The sequence below is a fragment of the Trichosurus vulpecula genome, chromosome 2 (genome assembly GCF_011100635.1).
Source record: "Trichosurus vulpecula isolate mTriVul1 chromosome 2, mTriVul1.pri, whole genome shotgun sequence".
Lineage (NCBI taxonomy): Eukaryota > Metazoa > Chordata > Mammalia > Diprotodontia > Phalangeridae > Trichosurus > Trichosurus vulpecula.
Window position 1 is genome coordinate 117,665,370 of NC_050574.1, and position 27,069 is coordinate 117,692,438.

The following is a 27,069-nucleotide window of genomic DNA, read 5'->3' on the forward strand; positions in this document are numbered from 1 at the left end:
TGCAAAGCACTCTATAAACGTAGCAATTATCATTATCAAGATGATGATGATGGTGATGATAGAGAGCTTTAAGGATCACCAAGTGCTTTGCAGCCTTCTTTCTACTATACTATGATGCCTTTCCTCATTCAGTCACTTAGAGAATCTCAAAGTCAGAAGGGAAATCAATGATTATCTAGTCCAGTCCCAAACTGAGTAGAAATTTCCTCAACAATATCGCTGACAACTGATTGTCCAGTTTTCGCTAGATCTCCAATAACAGGGAGCTCACTACCTCCCCTAAAAAGCACACTTCACTTTCAGAAAGTTCTAATTCCTAGAAAGTTATTCCTTACCTTAAGCTGAAATTTGCTTTTCTGAAACTTCTGCCCTTTGCTCCAAGTCAGTTGATAAGCATTTACTAAACATCTGCCACACACTAGGTGCTATATTAAGCTCAGAGGATAAAAGAAAGCTAAAAACATGGAATGAAGAACCTATATTCTGATTGTGAAGGAAACATAAGAAACATACCTAGAACCTACATTCTAACTGGGGAAGAAACATAGAAATAACTATCTACATAAAGGATATCTAGAGTATAATTGGAAGGTTATCTCAGAGGGAAGGCACTAGCAGTGGGGGGAGAAGAGGAGGGGATTGGGAAAGCCCTCCCATAGGAGGTAAGATCTGAGCTGGGTTTTAAAGGGAGCCGAGGAAGTCAGGAGGTGGAGGTAAGGAGGGAGAGCATTCCAGCTATGGGGGACAACCAATGCAAGGAAACGGTCAGTAGATGGAGTGTCCTGGTTAAGGACCTGCATGTAGGGCAATTTGGCTGAATCATGGAGTGCATTGAAAGAAGTGTAAGGAGACCCATAAGGTAGAAGGAGTCCGGTTGTGAAGGGTGTCAAGATACTATCAGGAGACACCCTGTTTTCCAGAGCTAAGGCCCAGCAAGCAAGCTGTGCCCTGAGCTTGGCATAACGACAATCCTTCTAGAACTGATGGTCCCTGAGCTCGGGCAAGCACCAACACACTCAGGCATGAAGCCCTGAATTGAACGGACTTTTTGTCACTAGACAACCTGGCCTCACTGTTGCTATTACGTCTTGCAACCGTTGCTACGCTACAGTGTTTGATTCTTTGTCCGGCCACAAGTATATAAATCAAGGTTCATCCCCACTAAAGCGGGTCCCCCCGCTAGGCTGTGGGAACCTGGCCTCAGATATGTAATCTGCCTTTGTTCTTTCAAGCTGTTTCCCTCACTTTGAAGTTAAATTTCTGTTTGATTCCTGACTCTCCCGTCTCTAGCCTGCTCTGTTCGGCTCTGGCCATCCACAGATTAGAGGTCAGTTTGGTGCAGCTGATAAAGGCATTTCAATGTCAAACCAAAAATTCCTGTCATTTTAGAAAAATCATTTTGGCAGCTGACTGGAGGATTGTAATGGGGGAGAGACTTGAAGCAGACCAGTTAGGAAGCTATTGCAGTAATCCAGGCAAGAAGCAATATCGGCCTGAATTAAGGTGGTTGCTGTGTGAATGGAGAAAAGGGGATATATACAAGAAATGTTGTGATGGTAGAAACAAGACCTGGCAACAAATTAGATTTATGGATGAGTATGAGTGAGGACTCAAGAATGACACCAAGGTTTTGAGTCTGAATGATTGGAAGGACTGTGGTACCCATGACAGTAACAGGAAAGTAGGAAAAAAGCAAAGAGTTTAGGGGGAGACACAATGAGTGCTCTCAAATAAAATAATGAAAAAAGTGATATGGAAAAGATCCTCATAGTACTAACTGTCAAACTGTACTACAAAGCAGTAAACATCAAAAACTATTTGGTACTGCTTAAGAAATAGAGGTGCTGGTCAGTGGAATGGATAGGTACTTAAAACAGAGGAGCAAATGATCTTGCTAGCCTAGTGTTTGATAAATCCAAAGACCCCAAATACTAAGGTAAAAATTCACCATAAGCAAAAAATGTTGGGAAAACTATGAAGCAACATGATAGAAACTACATCTGCGACATTTATACACCAACTATACACCTCATTCCAAGATAAGCTACAATTGGGAACATGACTTAAACAACAAGGGTGACCTTATAAACACATAAAAGGAGCAAGGCAAAATTACCTTTCATAACTATGGAAAATAAGCACTGCTGAGCTGTTAATTGGACTGGCCATTCCAGAAAGCAATTTGGAATTATGCCCCCAAAGTTACTAAATTGTACACACTCTTTCACCTACTGATACTACTAGTAGGCCTGCAACCCCAAAGAGACCAAGGAAAAATAAAAAGTATCCATATGTGCTCAAATATCCATATTGATTCCTTTTGTGGTAGCAAATAATTGTAAACCAAGAGGGCGCCCATCAATCAGGGAATGCCTGAACTAGTTATGGTATATAAATGCAATGGGACATTGTTGTGCTTTAAGAAATGGTGATAGAGATGGTTTCAGGGGAACCTGGGAAGACTTTATGAATCAATGCAGAGAGAAGTGGGCAGAACCAGAACAACCTGCACAATGCTAAAAACAACATTGTTAAGACAAACAACTTGGAAAGACTTAAGAACTCTGACCCATATCACCAACCGTGATTCCAGAGGACCAATGATGACACATGCTATCCATTTCCTGAAAGAGAAGTGATAGATTCAAGATGCAGAATGAGATACACATTTTTGGACAGGACCAGTGTGGGAATTTGTTTTTCTTGAGTATACATATCATTACAAAGTTTATGGCCCCCAATGGAAGGGGAGGGAGGAGAGAAAAGAAGTACTTGTTAATTTTTTAATATAATTCAACAAATTAATGCTTATGAATATAATGGAATACTATTGTGCCATAAAAAATTATGAAAAGGCTAAGCAGTCTCAGAAAAAGCCTGGGAAGGATTTATATGAACTAATGCAGAACCAGGAGAACAATCTATACAGCAATTGTGTTTGTCCTTTGTTCTCGAAGAGGACCATGACATCAGGGAAATGATGGCATGACTTGCAGTTGACTTTGATTTGAGTGAGGGAGGGCTGTGCAAGGTCACCCAGCCTCACTTTCTCCTCCAGAGCTATCTGGGTCCAGTGGCCTGATACTTACCAGGATGACTGGAGATGACTCAGGATGCATTGGGAGATCCCAGCTCTTTCAGGCTAAGGTCTTTTCAAGTTCTCGATTTGAGTGAGGTGATGCCCACCCCTTGATATAGCAATATCACTGTGAAGACAAACAACTTCGAAAAACTTGAGAACCCTGATCAGTGCAATGATCAATCATGAGTTCAGGGAATTGATGACAAAGCATGCTACCCACCTCCTGAAAAGAGGTGATGGAGGGTGCAGAATGAGATGTATCATTTGCACATGGCCAATGTCAGAATTTGTCTTTTGCTTGACGATGCATATTTGTTACAAGGATTTTGTTTTTCTTTTTTCTCCAATGGGAAATAGTTGGAGGAAGAGATAAAATAGATTTTTATTTATTAAAAATAATAAATTTAAACAAGAAAGATAGTAAGGTTTGTTTTGGATATGTTAAGTTTGAGATGCCAAAATGTAGTTGGTGATGTGTGACGGAAGCTCAGGAAAGAGATTAGGGCTGGGTCTGTAGCTCTAGTAATCATCTGCATAGTTATAATAATTGAATTCTTGGGAGCTGATGAGATCACTAAGTGAGGTAATATAGGGGGAAAAAAGAAAAAGAAGAGAAAAGTGATCCCAGGACAGACTCTTGGGAGAGACACATGGTTAGTGGGCATGACCTAGCTGAAGATCTAGACATGGAATCTGTCAAGAACCAAGAGAATCACATGACAAAAACTTGGAGTAAAGAGAGATGTAGTAGGAGAAGATGGCAACTGACAGTGTCAGAGGCTGCAGAGAGGTAAAGAAGGTGAGGACCAAAAAAAAAAAAAAAAAAAAAAGGTGAGGACCAAGAAAAGGTCATTGAATTTGGCAATGGAGAGATCATTTCAAACTTTGAGGAGAACAGTTTCAGTTGAATGATGAGGTCAGAAGTCAGATCACAGAGGGTTTAGGATCAAGTGAAGGGACAGGAAGTGGGAGCGCCTAGTGCACACTGATTTCTCAATTTTAGCTAAAATTCCAGCTCTCCTCTGAGAGACATAGGGTAATAGCTAGCAGGAATTGCCAGATCAAATGAGAGTTTCTTAAAGATAGGGAGACGCAGGCATTATTGTAGTTAGGAGGAAAGAAGATAGTAGATAGGAAGAGGTTGAAAATAAAAGATAGAGTGGGGATGATAGTACGGACAATCTGCTGGAGAAGATAATGGGAGAAAATGTGTAGGTAGAAAAATCCTAATATGTTTTCCTCCCAAAAATCCCTCAGATACTGGGAGATACCTTCAAATTCAAAATCCCAAGTCTTTTCCTCCGCAGGTAAACATCTGTAGTACTTCCAACCAATCTTTAAATGGCATGATCTTAAAGTCTTTCATCATCCTGGTGACCTTTGCTGGACAGGGGTTAACTGATCTCAGCTCAGCTTATCAAAATAGCCCAATAACCTCTTCAAATGTTCTTTTTATGAATATCTATAGCATCCTGGTTACCCTCCTAACACTGTTCATCTTATCAATATCCTCCCTAAAATTTGACTTAAAATACTCCAGGTGTGGTCTGAGGAAAGCAGAATACAGGGGAGATGTCACCTCTTTTGTCAGGACACTGTTTCTCTGAAGGTAGCTTTGACAGCATTAGCTTTGGTAACTACTATGTGATTCAATTCATTTTGAGCTTACAATACACTAAAATCCCCGGATCTTTTTTATACAAACTCTTATCTATCCATCTCCTCCATCTTGTAATTGAAGCTAATGTTTTGAGCCCCAGCATCAAGCTTTACTTTTTTTGCTATTCTTATATTTGGGCCATTGAAATTTTTTTCCTGTTGAGATTTTTTCAGATCTTGGTACTATTTGCTAGTGACTTAGTCATCTCTTTCAGTTTCATGTCATTTTCAAGAATTTATTGAACGCTTCTAAGGACTAGAACTGATCTTGACCCATACAGATGAAGTACATCGGTCTCTACCCTCAGGAAGTTTACAGTATATTGTGAGGTTATTCCTTCTTAGGCAGCTACTTCTACTGCCAAAGACAATCACAGCCTTAATTATAGCTCACCTTTCTATATTTCTGGACAGTTCAATTTTCTTGCAATTCTTTGAGTATTGACAATGCAATTATTATTATTATCCCATTTTGCAAGTTTAAATGACTTAATTGGGATTACGCAATAAATGTCAGAGTCAGTTTGCAAACTTAGGTGTTTTGTCTACAAAATCAATACTTTTTCCACTACATCCTTCAGAGGCACACTTTCAGAAGTGATATCACTTAAATTATCTTGAGCTAGCTTATATCAACAACCACTGATAATTATTCCTACCTCCCCACAGACATACAAACCAACTGTCTTCCACTGAGAACCCACGTTCTCCTAGCTCACAAAGGATGAGACATTGGACCAGTTTCCTGGACTGGAAGAAAACACACACACTCAAAGAACAAAGGGAAGGTAAGGCAAACCAATGCATACTTCAAGGGTAGAATTCCCCAGAATTATAGTTATTTGTTATCGTTATTAATATTACTATTATTATTAATAGCTATCATTTATTTGGCACCTATTATATGCCAGGTGTTGTGTTAAGCTCTTCACAAATATTATCTCTTTTGATTCTCACAATCACCCTGGGAGGTAGGTGCTATTATTATCCCAATTATAAAGTTGAGGAAACTAAGGCAAACAGAGGTTAAGTGACTCGTCCAAGGTTAGATAGCTAGTATCTGAGGCTGAAGGCTGAGGCTGGAGACATGAAGTTCAGGTCTTCCTGACTCCGTGCTCAGTGCTCTATCTGCTGCATCACCTAGCTGCCGGATTAAGCTTATTGGTGCTATTTTACTTGACAAAGAGAGACAAGCACCGGCCCTCGAGTCAGGAGGACCTGAGTTCAAATCTGGCCTCAGATGTTTGACACTTACTAGCTGTGTGACCCAGGGCAAGTGACTTAACCCCAACTGTGTGCCTTGAACAGAGAGAGAGAGAGAGAGAGAGAGAGAGAGAGAGAGAGAGAGAGAGAGAGAGAGGAAGGGAGGAAGAGAGAGTGCTTCCAAGAATAAGGTTCTAGTCCCTTTGTGTTTTCCTCAGGTCAAACCACATCTATCATGTTTAATTCTGGACACCACATTTTAGGAAGGCCGTTGATAAGGGAGAAAACCTTCAGAGGAGGGCAACTAGGAAACTTGCTTTGAGTCCATATCATTAAAAAAATTAGATCAAAAAACTAAATATGTTTATCCTAGAGAAAAGAAGATACCAGGAGAACTGGAGAGCTGTCTTTTAGTACTCGAAAGGCTATCCCATGGAAGAAGGATTATGTTCAGTTTTGTCCCAGAGGTCAAAACTAGGAGTAAATGCCTCAAAATTGACAGAAGGTAAGTTTAGGTTCAATCTCAGGACAATTTCCTAAAAATTAGAGATGGGTTGACTTGAAAAACATTGATTTTTCCCTCCTGGATGTCTTCAGACAAAAGCTCATCTCTAATTCAATTCTAATAAATAAGTATCTTTTAAGAATCTACTCTGTGCCAAGCCCTGTGTTTGGTGCTAAAGATACAAAGATGGAAAACAATATAATCCTTGACCTTGAAGGAGTGTTCATTTAAATAGGAGGGACAAAACCATGTATAGGAATGGATATGATAAAAGATAGAATGCAATAGCAGCAAAAGGAGAGGTCCAAAGTGCTGGAGGTTCTAATGGAACATAAGCTGAACGTGATTCAGCAGGGTGCTTTGACTGCCAAAAAAGTGAATGCTTTGCTAGGCTGCAAAATGAGGGGGAGGGGACAGTAATCATCCCTCTGTACCCTCATTAGACCATATCTAGAGTACTATATTAAGTGCCTGGTGCCACTTTTTTTTTTGGAAGAACATTGACAAATTGAAAGACATAAACAAGAAGATGTCAAACCAGGATGTCAAGGGCACCAGAAATCATGGATCAGTTGAAGAAATTAGGGATGCTTAGAGTAGAGATTTAATGGGGACATAATAGTTGTCTACAAGTATTTGAAGGGCTATTATATGGAAGAAGTATTTAGACTTGTTCTCCTTGGCCCCATGTGGAAGAACTAGTAATGATGGGTAGCAGTTGCAGCAACAGATTTTTATTCAAAATAAGGAAAAACATTCTAATAATCTGAAGTATCTCAAAGCAGAGTAAATCACCTCAAGATGTAGTAAGTTCCTCTTTACTTTGGTTCTTCATACAGAGCTTGGATGACGTCTTTGTTAGGGATTTTGTTGTTATCCAATTGTTTCAGTGTGTTCAACTTTTGGCAAGCCCATTTGACATTTTCTTGGCAAAGATAAAATGAGTGGTTTGCCATTTTCTTCTCCAGCTCATTTTACAGATTAGGAAACTGAGGCAACCAGGGTTGAGTGACTTGCCCAGGGTCACACAGTTAATAAGTATCTGTGACTGGACTTGAGCTCAGGCCTTCAGGACTCCAGGCTTGGAATTCCATGTGCCACCTAGCTGGCCCTTGTCAAGGATACTGCAAAGATAATCACTTTCTCTTTCCTACTCCTAATTTCTTATTTAAATAATCTTGTGTCAGATTTCAAAAGATATCATTTTACTTTCCTCCTCCCATCATCTCTTTAGTCCTCCAGTATGTTTCTTTTCTTTTTTTTTTTTTTTAAAGAATTCTTCCCTCGGGGCAGCTAGGTGGTACAGTGGGTAGAGCACCAGCCCTGGAGTCAGGAGGAGTTGAGTTCAAATTCGGCATCAGACACTTGACACACTATTACTAGCTGTGTGACCTTGGGCAAGTCCTTTAACCCCAGTTGTCCTGCCTTCCCCCCTCCAAAAAAAAATAATTCTTCCCTCAAAACTTTTAGACTTTATTTTTTAATGGCCCCTTTACCAGGTGTAATTTGAAAGCTTCAACGTATTTATCACTTCCTTCCATCACTTTAACATTGAATCATCCTTTACATTTTATTTGTTTTTAATTCTAGATTACTTTGTTTCCTCTCCATCTGTATCGCCCTAGGCAAGACATTTAACTCACTGGCTCTCAGTTTCCTTATCTATAAAATGAAGGGGATGGATTGTAGTGCTTAGACTATAGCAAGATCTTGATAAATGCTTTTAGCTGGCCTCTGAAGCTCCTTCCAGCTCTCTATCTATGTTCCTATGATCTTTTCCTAGATATAGAGTTATCTTGAGGAAAAAAAAATCAAAGTTTCAGATTTTATTGAAGAATCAGCTTTCATCCTGATGTAATACGCTCAGCTTTGTTAGGTAATTTATAGTAGGAGGCAGGCAAATTTCCTTTACTTTTTAATATATTGCATTGCAGCCCCTTCTTTCATTTCTTTTCTTCCTTGAGAAGTGTTTGGGCTATTTGAATGAATGTTAGTCGACATGAAAACTCTCTCCTTGACTATGAAGTTCTAGAAATTGGTAATTTTCTTTCTGGATAAGTTAAACTTCAGATTCCTCCCTCGCAGAATCCTAAGAATCTGGTCAATTTTCACTCTTCCCTGTTTCCAATATTCCTAAACAGTTTTCTTATATTATTTCCTGAAATGTTGTATTCAGTCTATTTCTTCATAATTTTCTAGGATGCCAATAATTCCTTTTTTATTCTCTTAATAATATTTTATTTTTTCTAATTATATGTAAAAATAATTTTTGACCTTCATTTGAAAAATTTTTGAGTTCCAGATTCTCTTCCTCCATCTCTCCTCTCCCCCCTCCCTGAGGCAGCAAGCAATTTGATGTAGGTTATATATTTCCAATTATACAAAACATATTTCCATATTAGTCATATTGTGAAAGAAAACACAGACCAAAAAAAAACAGAAAAAAATAAAGAAAACAAAAAATAATGTTTCAATCTTATTCAGACTCCATCAGTTCTTTCTCTGGTTGTGGATAGCGTTTTTCATCATGAGTCCTTTGGAATTGTCTTGGATCAGTGCATTGCTGAGAATAGCTAAGTCACTCACCGTTGATCGTGGTACAATATTGCTGTTACTGTGTACAATGTTTTCCTGGTTCTGCTCACTTTGCTCTGCATCAGTTCATGTAAGTCTTTCATGGTCTTTCTGGAAGCATCCTGCTCATAATTTCTTATACCACAGTAGTATTCCATCACAATCATATACCACAAGAGTTCAGCCATTTCCCAGCTGATGGGCATCCCTTCAATTTCCAATTCTTTGTAACCACCAAAAAAAGGTGCTTAAATATTTTTGCATAAATAGGAGACCAATAATTCATAAATCATCCCCCTGGAGCGTTATCCTACCCTACCATTTCCCCATTTTGCATCTGTTGCTCTGCCTGGTTTCAATTTCACAGAACAAGATGGCCCCACACCAGGTACCCCCTGGGGTCCCCCCACTCTGTTTACCTGCCCCCTTTTGTGTGTTGTTTCCCCCACTATTAGATTGTAAGCTCCTTCAGGGCAGGGACTGTCTTTCTTTTTATTAATTGTATCCTCAGTACTCAGCACAGTACGTGGCACATAGTAGGTGCTTAAGAAATATTTATTGGATTGGATTGTTCTCTAGCAATGTTGCTTTGGTTCATACCAATCTGAGGTATCCTTTCAGTTTTGTCCTTTTAAAATTTTGCTTCATTATTTGCTCCGCTCTGTATTCTTTCATTCTGCTTGACCAGGATATTCCTGAGTGTTCCCCTGCTTGACTGAGATGTTTCCACTGTGTTTTCTTCTTTGCCAATTATCATGTTCATCTTCTTGAATTTTTCTTCTACCAGTATTACTTCTCTTATAAACAGTAGGTTTTTATATGCCTTACTGTGCTGTTAAACAACTCTGGAGATTCTTGAAATCTGCACATTACCTTTTCTAGAAATGTAGTTATTGCTGTTGCAGTCTTTTTCTCTCCTTATGAATATTTCTCTTAGGTGGGACAATGGATAGAGCCGGGCCTGAAGTCAGGAAGATCTGAGTTCAAATTTGACCTTAGATACTTACTAGCTGTGTGACCTTGGGCAAGTCTCTTAAACTTACTTGCCTCAGTTTCCTCATCTGTAAAATGGAGGTAATCATAAGCACCTACCTTGAAGAATTGTTGTGAGAATCAAATGAAATAATAATTATAAAGCGTTCAGCACAATGCCTGGCGCATAGTAAGCACTAGGTAAATGTTAGCTTTTACTATTTTCCTTTGCTCCATAATACTTATTGACTACTGGAGCCTCTTGACTAAATTAATTTTTTTCCTGTTAATTTTCACACAATATTTTTTCTTCTGAGGATTACTTTCCTTTTTCCTCTTTCCTTTCTGGATATCATTTTATCCTTTAAGGCATTTGTTAAAGACAGTCCTTGGAGTATTTTAGAAAGGGGAATGCTTATCACAGAAGCCATTACCCTAAACTCTCTGCAGGTAGGGCCAATGCCATCCTCTTTGTATCCTCCACAGCGCTGCCTCGCACATAGTAGGTGCTCAATAAAGGATTGCTGAATGAAGGAAAGCCTGCATTCACTAGATGCAGTGAAAACTCGCCGAGTGCAACCTTCAAGCAGTCTCATTTCTAATGTTTAATGTGCTGGGGGAGGTATAGGATATTATTACACAGGCTATACAGGCTAGACCCAAACCCAAAACAACAACAGTCTCTATGCAATGGAGGACATCGGGCAGCGAGGGCTTTAAGGCATGTTCACTAGGCTCTGCCTGGTACCGACCCACAGCGTGGCTTGGTAAGCCTGCTTTCAGAAGTAGGTGATGCTGGGGCCCTCTCCCTCACAGCTTCAGACACTGCACAAGCATTCTCTGTTTATTGTTGATTAACTGAACACTGTCTGAGCCGAGAGGGAGGAACATGTAGGTTCGAGCCTTTCCTATGCCCCCTGAATTCTAGCTTGGCAGCCAGTTAGGAGGCTTTTCATCACCAGGTGGTTAGTACACACAAAGGAAACATGATGTCAGAGGAGAGCTGCACATTCTCTGAACAGGGAAGAAAGGGCCCTTCCATCACCTGTTTCCAGATGCAGACTCACCAGCATTTCACAGAGATTCATATTAGGCAGCACGTCACACACATAATAAGAATGAGACCCTTGTTAGCCAATGCCCTGCATTGCATATAAAAATGATTCCTTATTTTTTAATAGAGCCACAATTAGCCACAACTTTACCAAAGTCAAGGAGGGAGGCGCCCAGGACAGTCCCATTGCAGGGGCAATCATGCTGGAAAATTGCTGCCCTAACCCCAAAGGAATTAGGGAGGAAGACAGGCCTGGGAAAGGGATGCTAGTGGCTGGTGGTCAAGGAACAAATGTACTTTGCACTTCTAAATGAGGGGTGATAAAATGCAGGGGTGGTAGTTACTACAATTAGGAAGTACGTTGTCTAGGCTTCTCATTACCATGGTGATGAGTAACCCGGCCTGTCACAGGGGAGACTAGGGTTTGATTCCTTGATGGGGAGATACCAATTGCTTTAGATAGAGCACTGGATCTGGAGTCAGGAAGACCTGAGTTCAAATCTTGCCAGAGACACTTACCAATTGAATGATCCTGGGCAAGACATTTCATCTCTATTTGCCTCAGTTTCCTGAACTATAAAACGTGGATAACAATAGAACCCATCTTTCAGGGTTATTGTGACCATCAATTGATGTAATATTTATAAAACACTTAGCACAGGGCCTGGCACAGAGTGAGGGAAATATAAATGCTTATTCCTTGGTTGCCCTGCCTTTGTCCCCAGGAATATACACATACCACAAAGACGCATAGATGTTAACTCCCTGGGTCAGATCCCAATTTTCTGAGTGCTAGGCCTGGCTCTGGCAATAGATACTCTACAGGTCAAAGTAGAACCTTTTACTTTTATCTAAAAATCAATCTGGATGAAATGTCCATGTCCTCTTTGGGCCTTGCAGCCCTCCTCTGTGAAACAAAAGGGTTGGACCTCTGAGGTCCTTCTATTCTCAGTATTTATGTTTCTGTGATTTCTAGCACTCTCTTCCTGGCTCCTGTTAACCGTGAAGGCTGCTGGCAGGAAACTATTACTGGACTACTTGGTACTTCACAATAGAACATTGAACCCATCGCATGGAATGAATGAATGAGCATTTATTAAGTGCTTCCTATATGTCGAGCATCCCCCTAAATGCTGAGGATACACTAGAAAAGAATAGACCAGTGTCTGCTTTCATGGAGCTCATACTCAAACTGAGGGAGACAATACATTAAAAAAAAAAGTTCAGGGCGGATGGAAGAGGCCAACTGTACTAAGGATTCAGTACTCAGTTTGACAAATCCAATAGGCCTTAGGTTACATCTCTGGGTTGGATGACAGTTCCAGGGACCAAAGGGCGTAAACACAGGGCAGATGGTAAGGCCTGGAGGACCTCAGAAGGCAACATAGCAGGGCAGATGGTCAGAGCTTGTGGTCTTCCATCTCACTGAAAGGAACAGAGTCGCCATGTCAGCTTTTAAGCAGTCTGGTTGAGTTCTGGGCAGCTCCAGCCAGGGGAGGGGAGAAGACAAAGAGGGGGCCCATCAATCTGGAAACCAGTCTTCCCACTAACCAGACATCCCAAACTGGATCATGCATGGTGCTTTATCGAAACCCTCAAACTTACAGTAATTATTCCCATTTTCTTAGGGCTTTAAGGTTTGCAAAGATCTTTTATTCATGATAACCCAGTATGGAAGGTGACTGCAAACATGACTATCACCATTTTACAGATGAAGAAACCAAGGCTCTGAGAGATAAAATGAATTGCCCACAATCACACAGCTAGTAAGTGATAGAAGCAGGACTCAAACACAGGTTTCCTTAACCCTAAGTCTTGCATAGTCTCTGGTATACAACAAAGGAATAAGAGCATAATGAGGCCAACATGCTGTAATGGAAAGATTCTTGTATTTGAAGTCATGAGACCTGGGCTTGAATCCTGGCTCGGTCATTTACTAGCAAGACTCTTCCCTGCTATCATCCTAGGATTCCTCACCTACTTCTGAAAGGAAAATAATAATGCTTGCATGACCTACCTCCTTGGGTCATTTTAAGAAAAGACTTTCAAAAACCTTTAAGCAGTGGGAAGTGGGAACTATTTATGAAGGTTTTTAGCAGTCTGCAGCTTCAATAGAAATGCCAGCCCACCTCCTTAAAATGATGTCATATTCTAGAGTATATTGTCCAAAGGGACTTAGAAGAAGCTAGAATCTGAACTTTGCATTTGCAGTGTTCCTTTGAGATCAATCCATCACACTGAAAGCATGCCTAATATTGACCTTCCCTCCAAATACTGCTAAGAAGGACTATCCCTTCCCAAAGGCTATTGTCTAAGATATTTATTTCGCACAAAACATTATTTTTTTCTCTCTGGCTTTTTTAACAGCAAGTATCTTGAAACAGGGAGCACATTTTTCTGACCCCTACAGTATAATGTTGTGTCCATAATTGACATTCAATAAACATTTGTGGAGTTGAAGAAATGGAAATGCTATATGTCAAAGGCATCCAAGTTTTTCCAATTTTAGACTACGTGGTCAGAAATTCCTTCAATGTTTTAAAAAAATATTAAATTCTTGTTCTTTGTAAAGCCCTACGCTAAATGCTGGAGGAAAAAAAAATTAATCAAGACATGGTCCCTACCTTATAGAATTCATAGCCTGGGAGAGCTGTAACTAAGACAAGATGACTGGGGCTTTGTTGCAGGGTACTGACATCTACAAAATTATACCAGGAAGCCATTGGAGAATTATACAGTAAGAAAGGCCACTGCAGGGAAGAATGTACAATATTATAATTCCAATGCATTAAAGAGGTGCAAAAAAAATGTTTGGGAAGTACAAAATGACACACATGATCAGAGGAAAAACACATTTAGACTGCATGAATTTAATTACATAATTAATTACATTAAGCTTTGATTACAATTTTTTACTCTCCTGCAGGTTGTGCTTCTAACTCAACTTCTCTTGGAACATTTCTCCACCACGGCAAGGCCTTTTTCTCCCACTGGTGAGTTCCCTGGGGGAGTGGGAAAGTCCGTTTTAGGGATGGACCTAGGTTAGCCACGCTTCAATCTTCTCCCTACTGTACTTCTGAATCTATTGACTTGGCCTCTGTGCATCCATGTGAGCACCCTCACCACCTCCCAGCTTTTCAGCTTCCTTTTATGAGTGGTTTTCCCCGTTAGAATGTAATCTCCTTGAGGACAGGGACTGTCTTTCTTCTTGCCTGTTATTTATATCCTTAGCACTAAACACAATGCCTAGCACTGCCTGCCCCATTACTAATTGATCTAAGCCTTCTAAAATGATGCCTAGTAACAATCCATGACATGATTGCTTCAAGAAATTGGTTACACCTCCATCTCAAATAGTACTTTTGGGGGCAGCTAAATGACTCAGTGAATAGAGCATTTGGTTTGGAACCAGGAAGACTCATTTTCCTGAGTTCAAATCTGGCCTCAGACACTTCCTAGCTGTGTGACCCTAGGCAAGTCACTTTACCCTGTTTGCCTCAGTTTCCTCATCTGTAAAAATGAGCTGGAGAAGGAAATGGCAAACTGTTGTGGTCCAGGGGTTCTGGGAACTCTGAAATGGGCAAAGGGCAAAGGGCGTGGGTCTGCCTAGAAAGAATTCGATCACTCAAACCTTCTTTCAGTCAGGGACAAGGTTTATTGTGTTGCCAATAGAAGAGGGCCAGATTTTAAGAATCTGAGCAGTTTAATGGGGGAAAGGGCACTTTTATACAGACAGACAGTGGGAAGATCTAGATGGGATTTAAGGGTGGGAAATAGCCTGGAGTGGGGCCAGATGCAGACAATGAGGTCCACGATGAAAGGGCAGTTAAAAGGATTATTGACTGGGATGGGCTGAGTGCCTGGGTTCAGGTCCCAAATACACAGTCTTTTCCTTTTAGGGGTCCAGTGCCAATCCCATCCCCTATCAAAACTACTGTGCCAAGAAAACCCTAAAACGGAAAAAGACACAACAACAATAATATATTAATGTATGTATAGTAATATATTAATGTATGTATAGTAATATATTAATGTTTTATGTGTGTTAGCTTATTAAGTTAAAAACAAATTGTTGAAAATGAGAGCCATGAGGTCAAAAAGGAACATTAGGACCCCAGGCTTTACAGATGTCCATGCTCTGAATTAATCCCTTTAGGTTGAGTCTTGAATGATCAGTTCAGTGTATTTTCCTGAATTTAGGTCATCAGTCAGTAAACATTTAGTATGCGCCTACTGTGTACCAGGCACCGTGTTAATCACTGAGGATACCAAGAAAGGCAAAAGACATGTTTGTGGGCAGAGTGAAAGGGTGATGTGTTGTATTTATGTAAGGTCTCCACCACCCCACATCTCAGTCCTCCTCGGTAGGAGGGAGAATTTTCTCCTCAGAGGTCTGGCGGAAAGGGCTCTGCAGAGGCAGGCTACAAATGCCAGCTTCTCTCCTCACTATCTGGGTGACCTTGGGCAAGCAGAGCCTCAGTTTCCTCACATGTAAAGTGAGGTGGTTGGACTAGGCGGCCTCTAATGACCCTTCCAGCTCCAAACCTATGATCTCCATGTAAGTGGGGGTTGTGTGAGAGAAGCAGATGGGTAGCACAATCAGAAAAGATGACTGACAAGACTTGGTTAACGACAGCATTTCCCAGGGACTGCGCAAGCGCATGGGGAGGCGCAGGCGCAGTGTAGCCCTTCTCTAATAGGGCTGAACCCAGGTCGGGGCTGGGAGTAAGAAAGAAAGAAAGAAGGGAGGGAGGGGGCTGGTCAACGCGGGAAATTCAAAACAGCCCATCCCCCTCTCCTCCCTACGCCCGCTAAGAACTTTTCTGCGCATGCGTCCAGGCAGTCTCCGGGGCAGCTGTTTGTGTTCCTGGGAGCTGCTGATAAAGTTAATTGAAAGAGCGGGAGCGGGCCAAAATGGCGGCGTCCAGGGCCGCTGTCGGAGGCGGCGGCCGTGGCGGCGGGCTGGCTTTCTTGTCGCTGGCGCTCGGGGTTTCTCTGCTCAAATGTCTCCTCATACCCGCCTAGTAAGGGGCTGGGAGGGAGAGCGGGCCGGGGCCTGAGGGCGGGAGGGCTCGGGGGCTGGGGGGTCGGCCCTGCCCCACCCTTATCTCCGGCTCTTGGGCAGGGGAGGGGGAGGGACATCCGGGTGATGGGAAGGAGCCCCGCGGTCCCCTGGGGCCCCAGAGTCTGCACCTGGGTTCCGCGGCGTCAGCCGCCGAGGAGGTCTTGGGTTCAGATTAGAGGCTATCGAGTGCAGAGCCCTTGGTTTATAGGCGGGGAAACTGAGGCAGGAAGGTGAAGTGACCGTTAAACCCAGGATCACACTGCTAGGAAGTGCGTGAGGCCGCGTTTGAATCCGGGTCTTCTTGTCTCCAAGCTCGGCCACACTAAGTTGCCTCCATTCTATTCAATCCTGTAAGCATTTTACTAAGCCCTTATGTATACCAGGCGCCCTACAAGCCCGGGGTGCAAATGAAACCACCCGACAGCCTGTGTTCTAAGGTCCTCCCAGCCCTGACTGTATTCAGAGGGCCTTGCGGCTCTATCCGATGAGTCAGTGAGCATTTATTAAACACCTTTGTTTAATAGGATCGTGGAGGGCACGAAGGGGAGGGATGAATTCTTAAGTAGCCTGAGGAGAGGTGACAGCCAGGCCACCCACGGCTTTACATGCCCGCTGGGGAGCTCATACCGGACCCTAGAGTCTGTCCCTAGAGTATGGGTCGGCTCACGGGGCCACAGCTTCTGATGTAAGATGCTCACGTTGACTTGGATGGCCTTTTGCAACCTCGGCATCATCCGGGGCTTGTTTCTCTTCCCATCGGCCCCCGCGTCTAAGGAGCGGTCAGACCTTGTCACCCCGCGGATCTCTTGCATCCAGCGCCCACCGCCCTGCCCACCCTGTCATCGCCTCCCGCCTGTGCTGCCGCAGCACCGTCCCAAGTGGATTCCGCGCGGTCCGTCACACTGATGCGCTAAAACCGCGTCTCTGCGGCCCCCAGGGTGAAACACGGGTGTCTCGTTGTGGCATCTTCCCACCATCCGTCACCCCTTGGGTTCATGGTCTTATTTCACATCACCCGTCATGCACCTGTTCAGTCACACTGCCTGCTAGCGAACCCCCTCGGACCCGCTTCTAGCCCCTGCCTTCACACCTGCGAACAGACATTTCTCCCTGTGTGGAATGCGCTCCTTTCTAAAGTCTTCCTCTTAGAATCCCTGACGTTCTTGAAAAACACAGCTGAGGCCCTGCTTCCTCCTTTAAACCTTACACAACCTTCTTTGACTTTTAGAGGTCTTTGAGGTAGATGACCCCAGACCACCGGGCTTTTAGTTCTAATATCTAATTTTGTAGTCCTTTTCCCCGTCTTCTACTGTCACCTGACGCTTCTCCCTGCGGCAGGATTTTTTCATTCCTAGCTTACTGTATACTTTAAAAAAATAACTCAGCTTGTAAAAATTATATGTAAAATAGTGTGTCTAGCCTTTGAGTAAAAGACCCTCACTTGAAGTGAAACGCCTGGGATTTATGATGGTTGTTTTGCCTGGTTAGAGGCCTTTTCCCTTTACTCTTGGGTTTATGATTAGGTTTTAGGATGTTGAGGATGCCCCAACTGACCTTTAGATGAGTGAGTTGTTATAGTGTTACATTGCAAAACTAGATTTCATATATATATACACATACACACACACACATATGTATTTGTATATGTACGTATGTGCATATATATATATTTAATGTCTTTTTGTAGTATAAATTTTGTATTAGGAAATATATAGCCCCTTAGAATGAGAATCTGAAACTAAAGTACAATCCTTTATCATAGATTTAATTTCTTAATGAAAGGGTTTATTTTGTTGTTGGGTTTTTTTCTTTTTGGCAGTTATTCTACAGATTTTGAAGTACACAGGAACTGGCTTGCCATCACTCACAGTTTACCAGTATCACAATGGTACTATGAGGTAAATATGTTTTTTGTTTGTTTGGTTGGTTTTTTTTTGCTTTTTGGCAGGGCAATCGGGGTTAAGTGACTTGCCCAAGGTCACACAGCTAGTGCATGTGTCAAGTGTCTGAGGCTGGATTTGAACTCAGGTCCTCCTGACTCCAGGGCCGGTGCTCTACTCACTGCGCCGCCTAGCTGCCCCATGTTTTGTTTTTCAATGTTAAACATGTATCATCTTTTTTCCAATGGGGAATTTGATACAACCTGAATATGAATCAATGAGGAGAAAATAGTTTCCAGGATTACCTAATTCAGTTACAGAACCTCACAGCTTCTGAGTTGGAAGAGATCTCTAGTGGATACCTGAGTGAGAAATGCCCTCAAATGGCCATCTAGCCTCTACTTGAAAACTTCTAAGGAGGGGAAAACCCTTTATTCCAAAGACAGCCCATTGTACTTTTGACAAAGTTTTAGAAAATTCTTCCTAACATCAAAGCCAAATTTGCCTCCATGCAAATTTTACGTGTAGCTCCCAGTTCTCTTTAGGGCCAAACGGAACAATTCTAATTCCTTCGTGCCAGCCCTTCAAATATCTGAAAACAGCTATCGTAAGATCATAAATCTAGAAGTGGAAGAGATTTCAGAATCTAGTCCAGTTGATTCATTTTACAGATGAGGAAAATGAGGCCCAAAGAGGTTACATGACTTGCCCAAGGTCACACAGGTTAAGCCTCAGAGGCAAAATTTGAAACAGGTCCTTTGACTTTGGACTCAGTCAACTTTACCTTTATTTTGCTGCTGTTTAGCATGCTTTCATATCCCCCAGAGTCTTCTCTTCTCCAGGCCAGGCAGACCTCATGCCTTAAACTAATCCTTTTTTGACACAGATTCAACTTCCTTCGCTATTCTAGTTATCCAATTTCTCCTCCATTAAATAACAAAATAAAGTTTAATTTGATTCTTTTCATGATTCTCCTTAACTTTATCACTGAGTAAATCACCTACTTCAAAATTTCTTAATTCATAAAATTGGAAGAGTAGTAACATTTTGTATTATATCTTCGTTCTTGAATAAAGGGGACTGTCCTTGACTTTTATTGTTAAAATATGATGGCTTGTAGTGGAAAAAGCAATGGTGTACACATGAGGAGGCCTGGGTTTTAATCCTGATTCTCTAATAACTAACTGCATGACTATGGGTAAGCTATTTTACTCTTCTGGGCTTCAGTTTGCCTTCTGTCTCCAGCCTTCACCAGGAACTCACCTTCCTAACTACTCTTCTGTTTATTCTTGTGTTTGGCATCTTTATTTTAAAGAAGCTAAGGCTTTCCCAAGAAACTAGCTCCTCATCTCCAAGGTAGCCCAGGTGACTTTACTTCCCTCTGTAGGGCTCTTTTTTACCCTTTAAAATCAGGCAGTTGGATTAGATATCCCCTAAGGCACCTTTGCAGGCAATAGTCTGTGACTTTCTAATCTGTGTAGTCATTTGTAGTATTTTTTAAATATTTTTTAATTAATAAAAATGCATTTTCTTTCTTTTTTACCTCCCTTCCCCCATTGAAAAAGAAAAGAGAAACCAAACCCCTTTAACAAATATGCAAAATCAAGTAAACCAGATTCTTTTATTACCATTGTCCAAAAAATACATGTCGCATTCTGCACCCTGAGTCCATTACCTCTGTTTCAGTAGGTAGGTACCATGTTTTGTCATAGATCCTTTGGAATTATGGTTGGTCATTACATTTATCAGACTTTTAAAGTCTTTTGAAATTGTTTGCCTTTAAAATGTTGTTATGTATATTGTTCTCCTGATTCTGCTCACTTCAGTCTGCATCAGTTCCTGTCACTTCACAAGTATTCCAAACTTTCTCTGAAACTATTCCCTTCATTTCTTATAGCATCATAATGTTCCACTGCCTTCCTTATATCATGAGCATCATCATAGCCAGCATTAATGAAGTGTTCAAAGTGTTTTACAAAGATTATCTCATTTTACCCTCACAATAACCCTGGGAAGCAGGTGCCATCATTATTTCCATTTTGCAGATGAGGAAACTGAGACTGAGAGATTAAGTGACCAATTGGTTCAGCCATTTCCCAGTGGATGGACACCTCCTTAGTTTCCAGTGTTTGGTCACTTTGAGAAAGAGCAGCTTTAAACATTTTTGTACATATAGGTCCTTTTCCTCTTTCTTTGATTTCTTTGGGGTATAGACCAAGTTGAGGTATAGTTGGGTCAAAGGGCACGTACACTTAGGTGGTAACTTTTGGACCGTAGTTCCAAATTGCTTTCCAGAATGGCTGGAGCCATCACAGCTGCAACAGTGCCTTAGTATGCCTGTTTTCCTGCAGTCCCTACAACTTTTGTCATTTTTCTCTTTTTCAAAGACACACAGGAAGTCCAGCTTGGGGTACAGACAACAAATTATGTCATCTTGGCTGGGGCGGGGGCGGGCGTGCCTTTGTCCTTGACATATTCAGAGCCTTTTGCATGCTCTGGGTCCTATGTTTCTGGAAAATATGGGAACTCAAAAGGACAAGTTCAGGGGACCCCTTAATATTCATTAACATTCACCCCTTTTGGTCAAAGGTGACCCCTGGGTACGCCAGTGACCATTGAGAGAGCACTTGGTTAAACATTACCATGGCTACTACCTGGGATAGCCCTGATTACAAAGTGAGATCAGAACCATTAACCAAGCACAGTACAAGCCATAGTAAGAATGTCCAAACTCTTATTTCTCTTTCACTCACTCTCTCTCTCTCTCTCTCTCTCTCTCTCTCTCTCTCTCACACACACACACACACACACGCGCGCGCACATACACAGAAAGCTACAGTTAACAAACTATATATCTATAAGCAACATGTATACAATTCATATTCTGCTTGTTTTGCTTTACATGCATTAAACTTTTAAAGATACTAATGTACCACTTTGTTCCCTAAAAGAGGTAATCCGTTAGATACTATTGTCTTTTTTAATATATTGCCTTTGCCTCCCCATGAGCAATTAGCATTTTGGTAGTTATTTAGGTCTGTCTTTAATCCTGTAAACAGTATTTTGTGGTTGTATTTGTATAGATCTTAAACCTCTGACATCCTATACCTATGGTTCTACAACCATTCTTCACTGTTTGGAAGTATATATACCTTTATTTTACTGTAAACTTAATAAACAAATTAAGTTTGTCAACAAAAATAAACATACAAAATATCTTCTGTAAAACCCTCAGCATTTTAACAAGATAAAACTAAATTAATAAACATAAAACCAGCAGTTTGTTGGTATCAATATAGTTCAACACAACTCTGAAACTTACATTGTCTTTTTTTAAAATTCAGTTTTATTTTGCTCTCAGTTCTAAATTCTTTCCCTTCTCTTACCCCTTTCCCAACCCATTGAGAAGGTAAGAAAAACAAAATCTATTACAATATGTCTGGTAATGCAAAATAAATTCCTATATTAGCCATGTCCAAAAAAAAAAAAGAAAAGAAAATGTTTCAGTCTTTACTGAGTCCATTAACTCTCTATCTGGAGATAGATAGCATATTTCATTTGTAGTCCTTTGAAATTGTCGTTGGTCATTGTGTTGATCAGAGACCCCCAGTCTTTTGCATAAGTTCACATAAGTCCTCCTAGGTTTCTCTGAAACCATCTTTTCATCATTTCTTACAGCACCATAGAATTCTGTCACATTCCTATACCATAACCTAGTCAGCTGTTCCCCATTTGATGGGCATCTCCTCACTTTCCAATTCTTTGGTACCACAAAAAGAGCTGTAATAAATATTTTTGTACATATGGGTCTTTCTTTGATCTCTTTGGGGCATAGACTTAGTAGCATTGTCATGGGATTTAAGGGTATGCACAATTTAATAGCTTTCTCAGCATAGTTCCAAATTGTTCTCTGGAATGATTGGACCAGATCACAACTCCACCAGCAGTACATTAGTGACATACATTTTTGGATATGAGCAGTACGGAAATTAGCTTTGCTTCACTATACATATTTATTAAAAGGTTTTTTTTTTAAATTTTTCAAAGAGGGAAGGTGGGTGGCAGAAAAATTAAATTTTTGATAATTTTTTAAAAATTCAGTTTTACATAAAAATGGGAAAAGGACACATATGTGCAAAAATATTTATAGCATCTCTTTATGTGGTGACCAAGAATTGGAAATTGAGGGGATGCCCATCAATTGGAGAATGGCTGAACAAATTATAATATACGAATGTAATGAAATGCTATTGTTCCATGAGAAATGATGAGAAGGTTGACTTCAGAAAAACCTGGAAAGACTTGAATGAACTGATGCTGAGTGAAGTGAGCAGGACCAGGAGAACATTGTACACAATAACAGTAACATAGTGTGATGACCATCTTTGATAGACTTAGCTATTGTCGGCAGTGCAAGGATCTAAGACAATTCCAGAAGACTCATGATAGAAAATGCTATCCACATCCAGAGAAAGAATTATGGAGTCTGAATGCAGATCAAAGCATACTGTTTTCTTTTTTCTTTTTCTTTTTTTTTGGTTTCTTCTTTCTCATTGTTTTCCCCTTTGGTTCTAATTCTTCTTTACAACATGACTAATATGGAAATAGGTTTAATATGATTGTACATTTATAGCCTATATCAGAGTTCATGATGTTTTGGGGGAGGGGAAAGGGGGGAGAATTTAGAACTCAAAATCTTATAGAAGCAAATGTCGAAAACTAAAAATAAATTTTTTTAAAAAATTCAATTTTAAAAAATGTCATGCTGTCCTAGAATGTTAGGGATGTTACGGAGAACCATACAAAGTTTGGATAAGACGGAGTCTCTGCCTTCATGGAGTTTACAATCTAGTTGTGGGGTAAGGCACTGATCAACACAAGATATGTAAGAAAGTGTGGTATGGTGGAAAGTGCTGGACTTAGAGTCAGCAGAACTAAGTTCAAATCCTGCTTCAGATTACTTACAGTAGTCAGGTCACAGTGGTCAGCTCTTTTACCTATAAAATGAGGAAAATAATGTTTGTACTATTTATCTCGCAGAGTAATGAGGAAAATGTTCTTGACAAATCTTAGAGTGCCCTACATTGCAGACATAAGATTATTGTTACAACAACACAGTTGTACTTGAGATGTGCATTAGCCCTAAACAAGTACTCTGTGATGTCTAAAAGGGAAGGGGTCACCAAATGAGATCAGGGAAGGTTTCCTGGAGGACATGCCATTTGCATTTAGCTCTTTAAGGGGCTTGCATTATATTGGTTTATATCCTATTTAAAGGTAGTTTGATTTAATTTTACTTTCTAAAAAGTGATGTGTTTTTAAAAGATTTGTACTTTGTTTTTACTTCTTTCATCTCTGACTTTGAGTGTGTGTGTGTGTGTGTGTGTTCTCTTCCTTTGACCATAGGCAACTTCAGAATGGACTTTGGATTACCCTCCATTTTTTGCATGGTTTGAATATGGACTGTCACACATTGCCAAAGTTTTTGACCCAGAGATGCTCAATATACAGAACTTGAATTATGCCAGTCCTAGAACTGTACTTTTCCAGAGATTTTCCGTCATCTTTACAGATGTCCTCTTTATATATGCAGTCTATGAGTAAGTTCAAGGATTGTATTCTTGTGTGGTAGAGGGAAAAATAGTGTTTCATAGTTTAATTTGTTCTTATGTCTTATTTTTTTAACAACAACATTCCTATGGCAGTAAGGGCTCCAGAAATTCTCAACTGTATTGTACATTATGTCCAACTGTAAGTTTTTATTGAAACAATAGACAATATATTTTAATTTGCCATGTTAGTGAGAGCTCTGCGGTAGCTCAGCTTCGTTTACTAAAGCATTTGTATAAGGTTCTGTGCTTGTAGGCCGGCTGCATAAATCGCACTTATGGCCGTGCATTTTGGACAGCCCTGATGTAGAACATGTAGTTAAAGTAAAAAAAAAAATTTGTGAAGCCTCAAATGTATATTCAGTGTAGGGATCCTGTTCTAGGCATCAAGCTGGAAGCCTGGATAAATCAGATATAAGTGAAAGTAACAACCTGTTGAAAGATCTGACACAAATTCAGGTAATGATATTCAAAACAGAAAATCACAAGGACTTATAAAAGAAATAGGGAGGGTCTAAATTCTAAGAAAGGAAAATAATTCGTTTGATCTTAGCTTCGAGTATAAAATGTCAGAGCTGGAAGGGACCTTAGAAAACATCTAGTACGCTCCTGCCACCCCCATTTTACAGAGAAGAGAACAGAGGCCCAGAAAAGGGAAATTATCCATGGTCCTGCCTATGGACACATAGTAACAGAAATAGAACTTGAGCCTAGGTTAGAATTCTAAACCTCTTACCCTTTGCAAGTATGCCATACAGCCTCTTCCTCAAAAAGAAACTTTTTTTTTTTTTTTAATGGAGGACTATAGTGAAAAGGACAAAGAAATACAAAGGGAAAGAAAAAGTCAAATACAGTCAACTTTGGCTAGTGGCATCATTTTCTTTTTAGAGGGAAATCTTCCTTTCAACTTAAAAAATTACCATCTCAATATACAGTCTCTCAGTAGCTAGAAGGGAATGGGATTTGAACTTTCTTCTTCAGTCAAAGGAGATCAAGGCATCTAGGTGGTACAGTGGATAGAGCCCTAGGCCAGGGAAGAATTGAGTTCAAATACAGCCTCAGACACTTGCTAGCTGTGTGACCCTGGGCAAGCCACTTAATTTCCCATTGCCTCTTTTCCTCATCTGTAAAATGGGGTTAATAATAATAACTTCTACCTCCCAAGGTTATTTTGGGGATCAAATGAGATTTATAAAAAGAACTTAGCACAGTACCTGGCATATACTAGATGCTATATAAATGCTGGTTATTTTCATCATTATTATTATTATTATTATTATTATTATTATAAAGTATGTATGATGCTTTACAGACCTTTAAAACACCATATAAATATAAGCTATTATTTCTTTTAAACCAAAGATCTTGATTGCCTTCTTGGGAAACTGTACATCAGACAGCAAATATTCATTTTTATTCAACAGATATTTTTAAAGGCCTGCTATGTACAAGGTCCTGTACTAGACACTGGGGAAGAAAACAAGATAAATAAGATATGGTCTGTGCCCTCATGGAGCTTAGAATCTAGAAGGAAGATAAGACAGATACACAGAGAGCAATAATGCAAAATAGAACACAAGTGAGTATGCTAGAGGATTATAAAAAGGGGAAGTCAAGGGTCATATGTTATTACTAGCTAGAGGGATCTAGGGAAGGCTTTTGTGGAGAAGGTAGTATTTGTACTGACCTTTGCACCTTGAATGACTTTAAATTTTGTTCTACCCAACAGTTAGGATAGATTAAGCAAAGGAGAAAATGGAAATAAGTAAATTAATGTATAGTCCCTCCAGGATTTAATATTATTTTGCTTGAAGCCTGTAAGTTTCTAGAATGTGCAAGTACAAAAATCCATTCTACATTCAAGTACAAGTGATTTGGATATTATTCAGATAATCAAGAGTTGACAGTATATCCTGTTCTTAATTTGGTCAGTATAACTGTAAAGTAGCCCATGATAGTCTGTTTTTCCACATCTTCACTTTTAAAACATACTGTGCCCTCCAAATTCTCAGAATTTTATGGTTAGTTTAAAAACAAAAAGGTCTAAATTGAAAATATTCATTAGAAGCAGTATGGCTTAGAAAGTAGAGTAGAATTATTTCTGAGGTCTTTTTCAGGCTCCATTACTGACTAATTAAGATATGTTAGGTCATCTTTTCAAATTACCCTTGAGACTCCATGTATCCAATCAGTAGAGCGAAGGAATGGAGGGGCTATTTTTAAGGAAGTAGTTCACTTAGATCATAGGATTTATTGCTGCCAGAGACCTTAGAAATCATCTAGTTCATTTTCCAGATCAGGAAATTGAAAAGAATGATTTGCCACAGATCACACAAGTAGAAAGTAGCAGGCCTGACATTTGAACCCAGGTGCCAGAATTAAGCTATCTATATATAATCTTCTTGAAATCTCCCCAAATTATCACCAAAGAGCAGAGCTATTCATAAATCCATGGCTTAACCTAAAGAATAATTTTATCCTTCAAAAGTAGAGGAATCAGTAAAGCCTATTCTGCACTAACAAGAAGAAACTGGTTGTTGAAGTAGGAATTGTTGAATACAGGAATTTTGGAAGCAAGAACTACTCCATCATAGATTTCCTGATGGAGGAGTGAAAAGCTATGCATAGTCTTATGTGCATCTTAGATTTTGATAGAACAGATTTCCAAGGGTTCAAAGGAAAGATCAGGAAGGGCTAATGGCTTAATACAATGGTGTCAGACCCAGATATGTTCAGTGACCACTAAACCATACTTCCGGATCCCTGTGGGCTGCCTCTTGACTTAGAAAACCATATATTAATAGTATTTGTTTTTTCTTATTTATTCTCCCTGCCCCCACTACCTTTTAATCTGGTTCGAGCCATACTTGGGAATGTTGCATATCACATGCAACCTACGGGCCAGTTTTTGACACCTCTGGCCTAATATTTCGCACAAGAAGTTTACTCAAGTCTAATAGGAATCTTTCTCAAGATTGAAATTCTGAATTCACAAGCAGAAATTACTCCATTGAGGAGAGAAAAGGGTGAACTCTCTAAAGAAACCAATGTGAATATACAGGGGATCCATCAATAAAATCAGGTTTTAAAAATATATGTAGAGAAAATGGATGTAAAGGGAAATAACAAAAAATGAATACAAGTAGTAGTACAGTCCTGTAAGAATTGTATTATGAGTGCTAAACCACAGAAAAAGCAGAAACTGGTCACAAGTCCACCAGTAAGGGGTTTTGTTTTTTTTTTTTTGACTTCTGTTAAAGGTAAGAGAAAGATCAAAGAATGGACAGGATCACTGCTTTAGGTGAGCAGTAGATTATAGAAAATGGTGAGAAAGGAAACTACTGAACTCTTATTATTTTGTCCGTCATCTCTTCCAAAGAAATTGTTCCTTGGTTGAGAAAGAATGGAACAAAAATGGTTAGCAGGTAATGAAAACCCATCAGAATGCTGCCTTCTTTGCATTAGG

At 40.2% G+C, this 27,069-nt stretch overlaps 1 protein-coding gene across 1 annotated transcript in view; it reads left to right on the forward strand.

Moving 5' to 3' along the window:
• The first annotated feature begins 15,883 nt into the window (after positions 1 to 15,883).
• Positions 15,884 to 27,069, forward strand: part of ALG8 (ALG8 alpha-1,3-glucosyltransferase) — a 45,535-nt gene continuing 34,349 nt past the window's right edge. Inside the window, exons 1-3 of the mRNA XM_036746071.1 lie at positions 15,884 to 16,073; positions 17,934 to 18,012; positions 23,401 to 23,594. Of these exons, the coding sequence (XP_036601966.1) occupies positions 15,964 to 16,073; positions 17,934 to 18,012; positions 23,401 to 23,594 (383 nt within the window). The 5' untranslated portion in view covers positions 15,884 to 15,963. The remainder of the gene's footprint in view (positions 16,074 to 17,933; positions 18,013 to 23,400; positions 23,595 to 27,069) is intronic.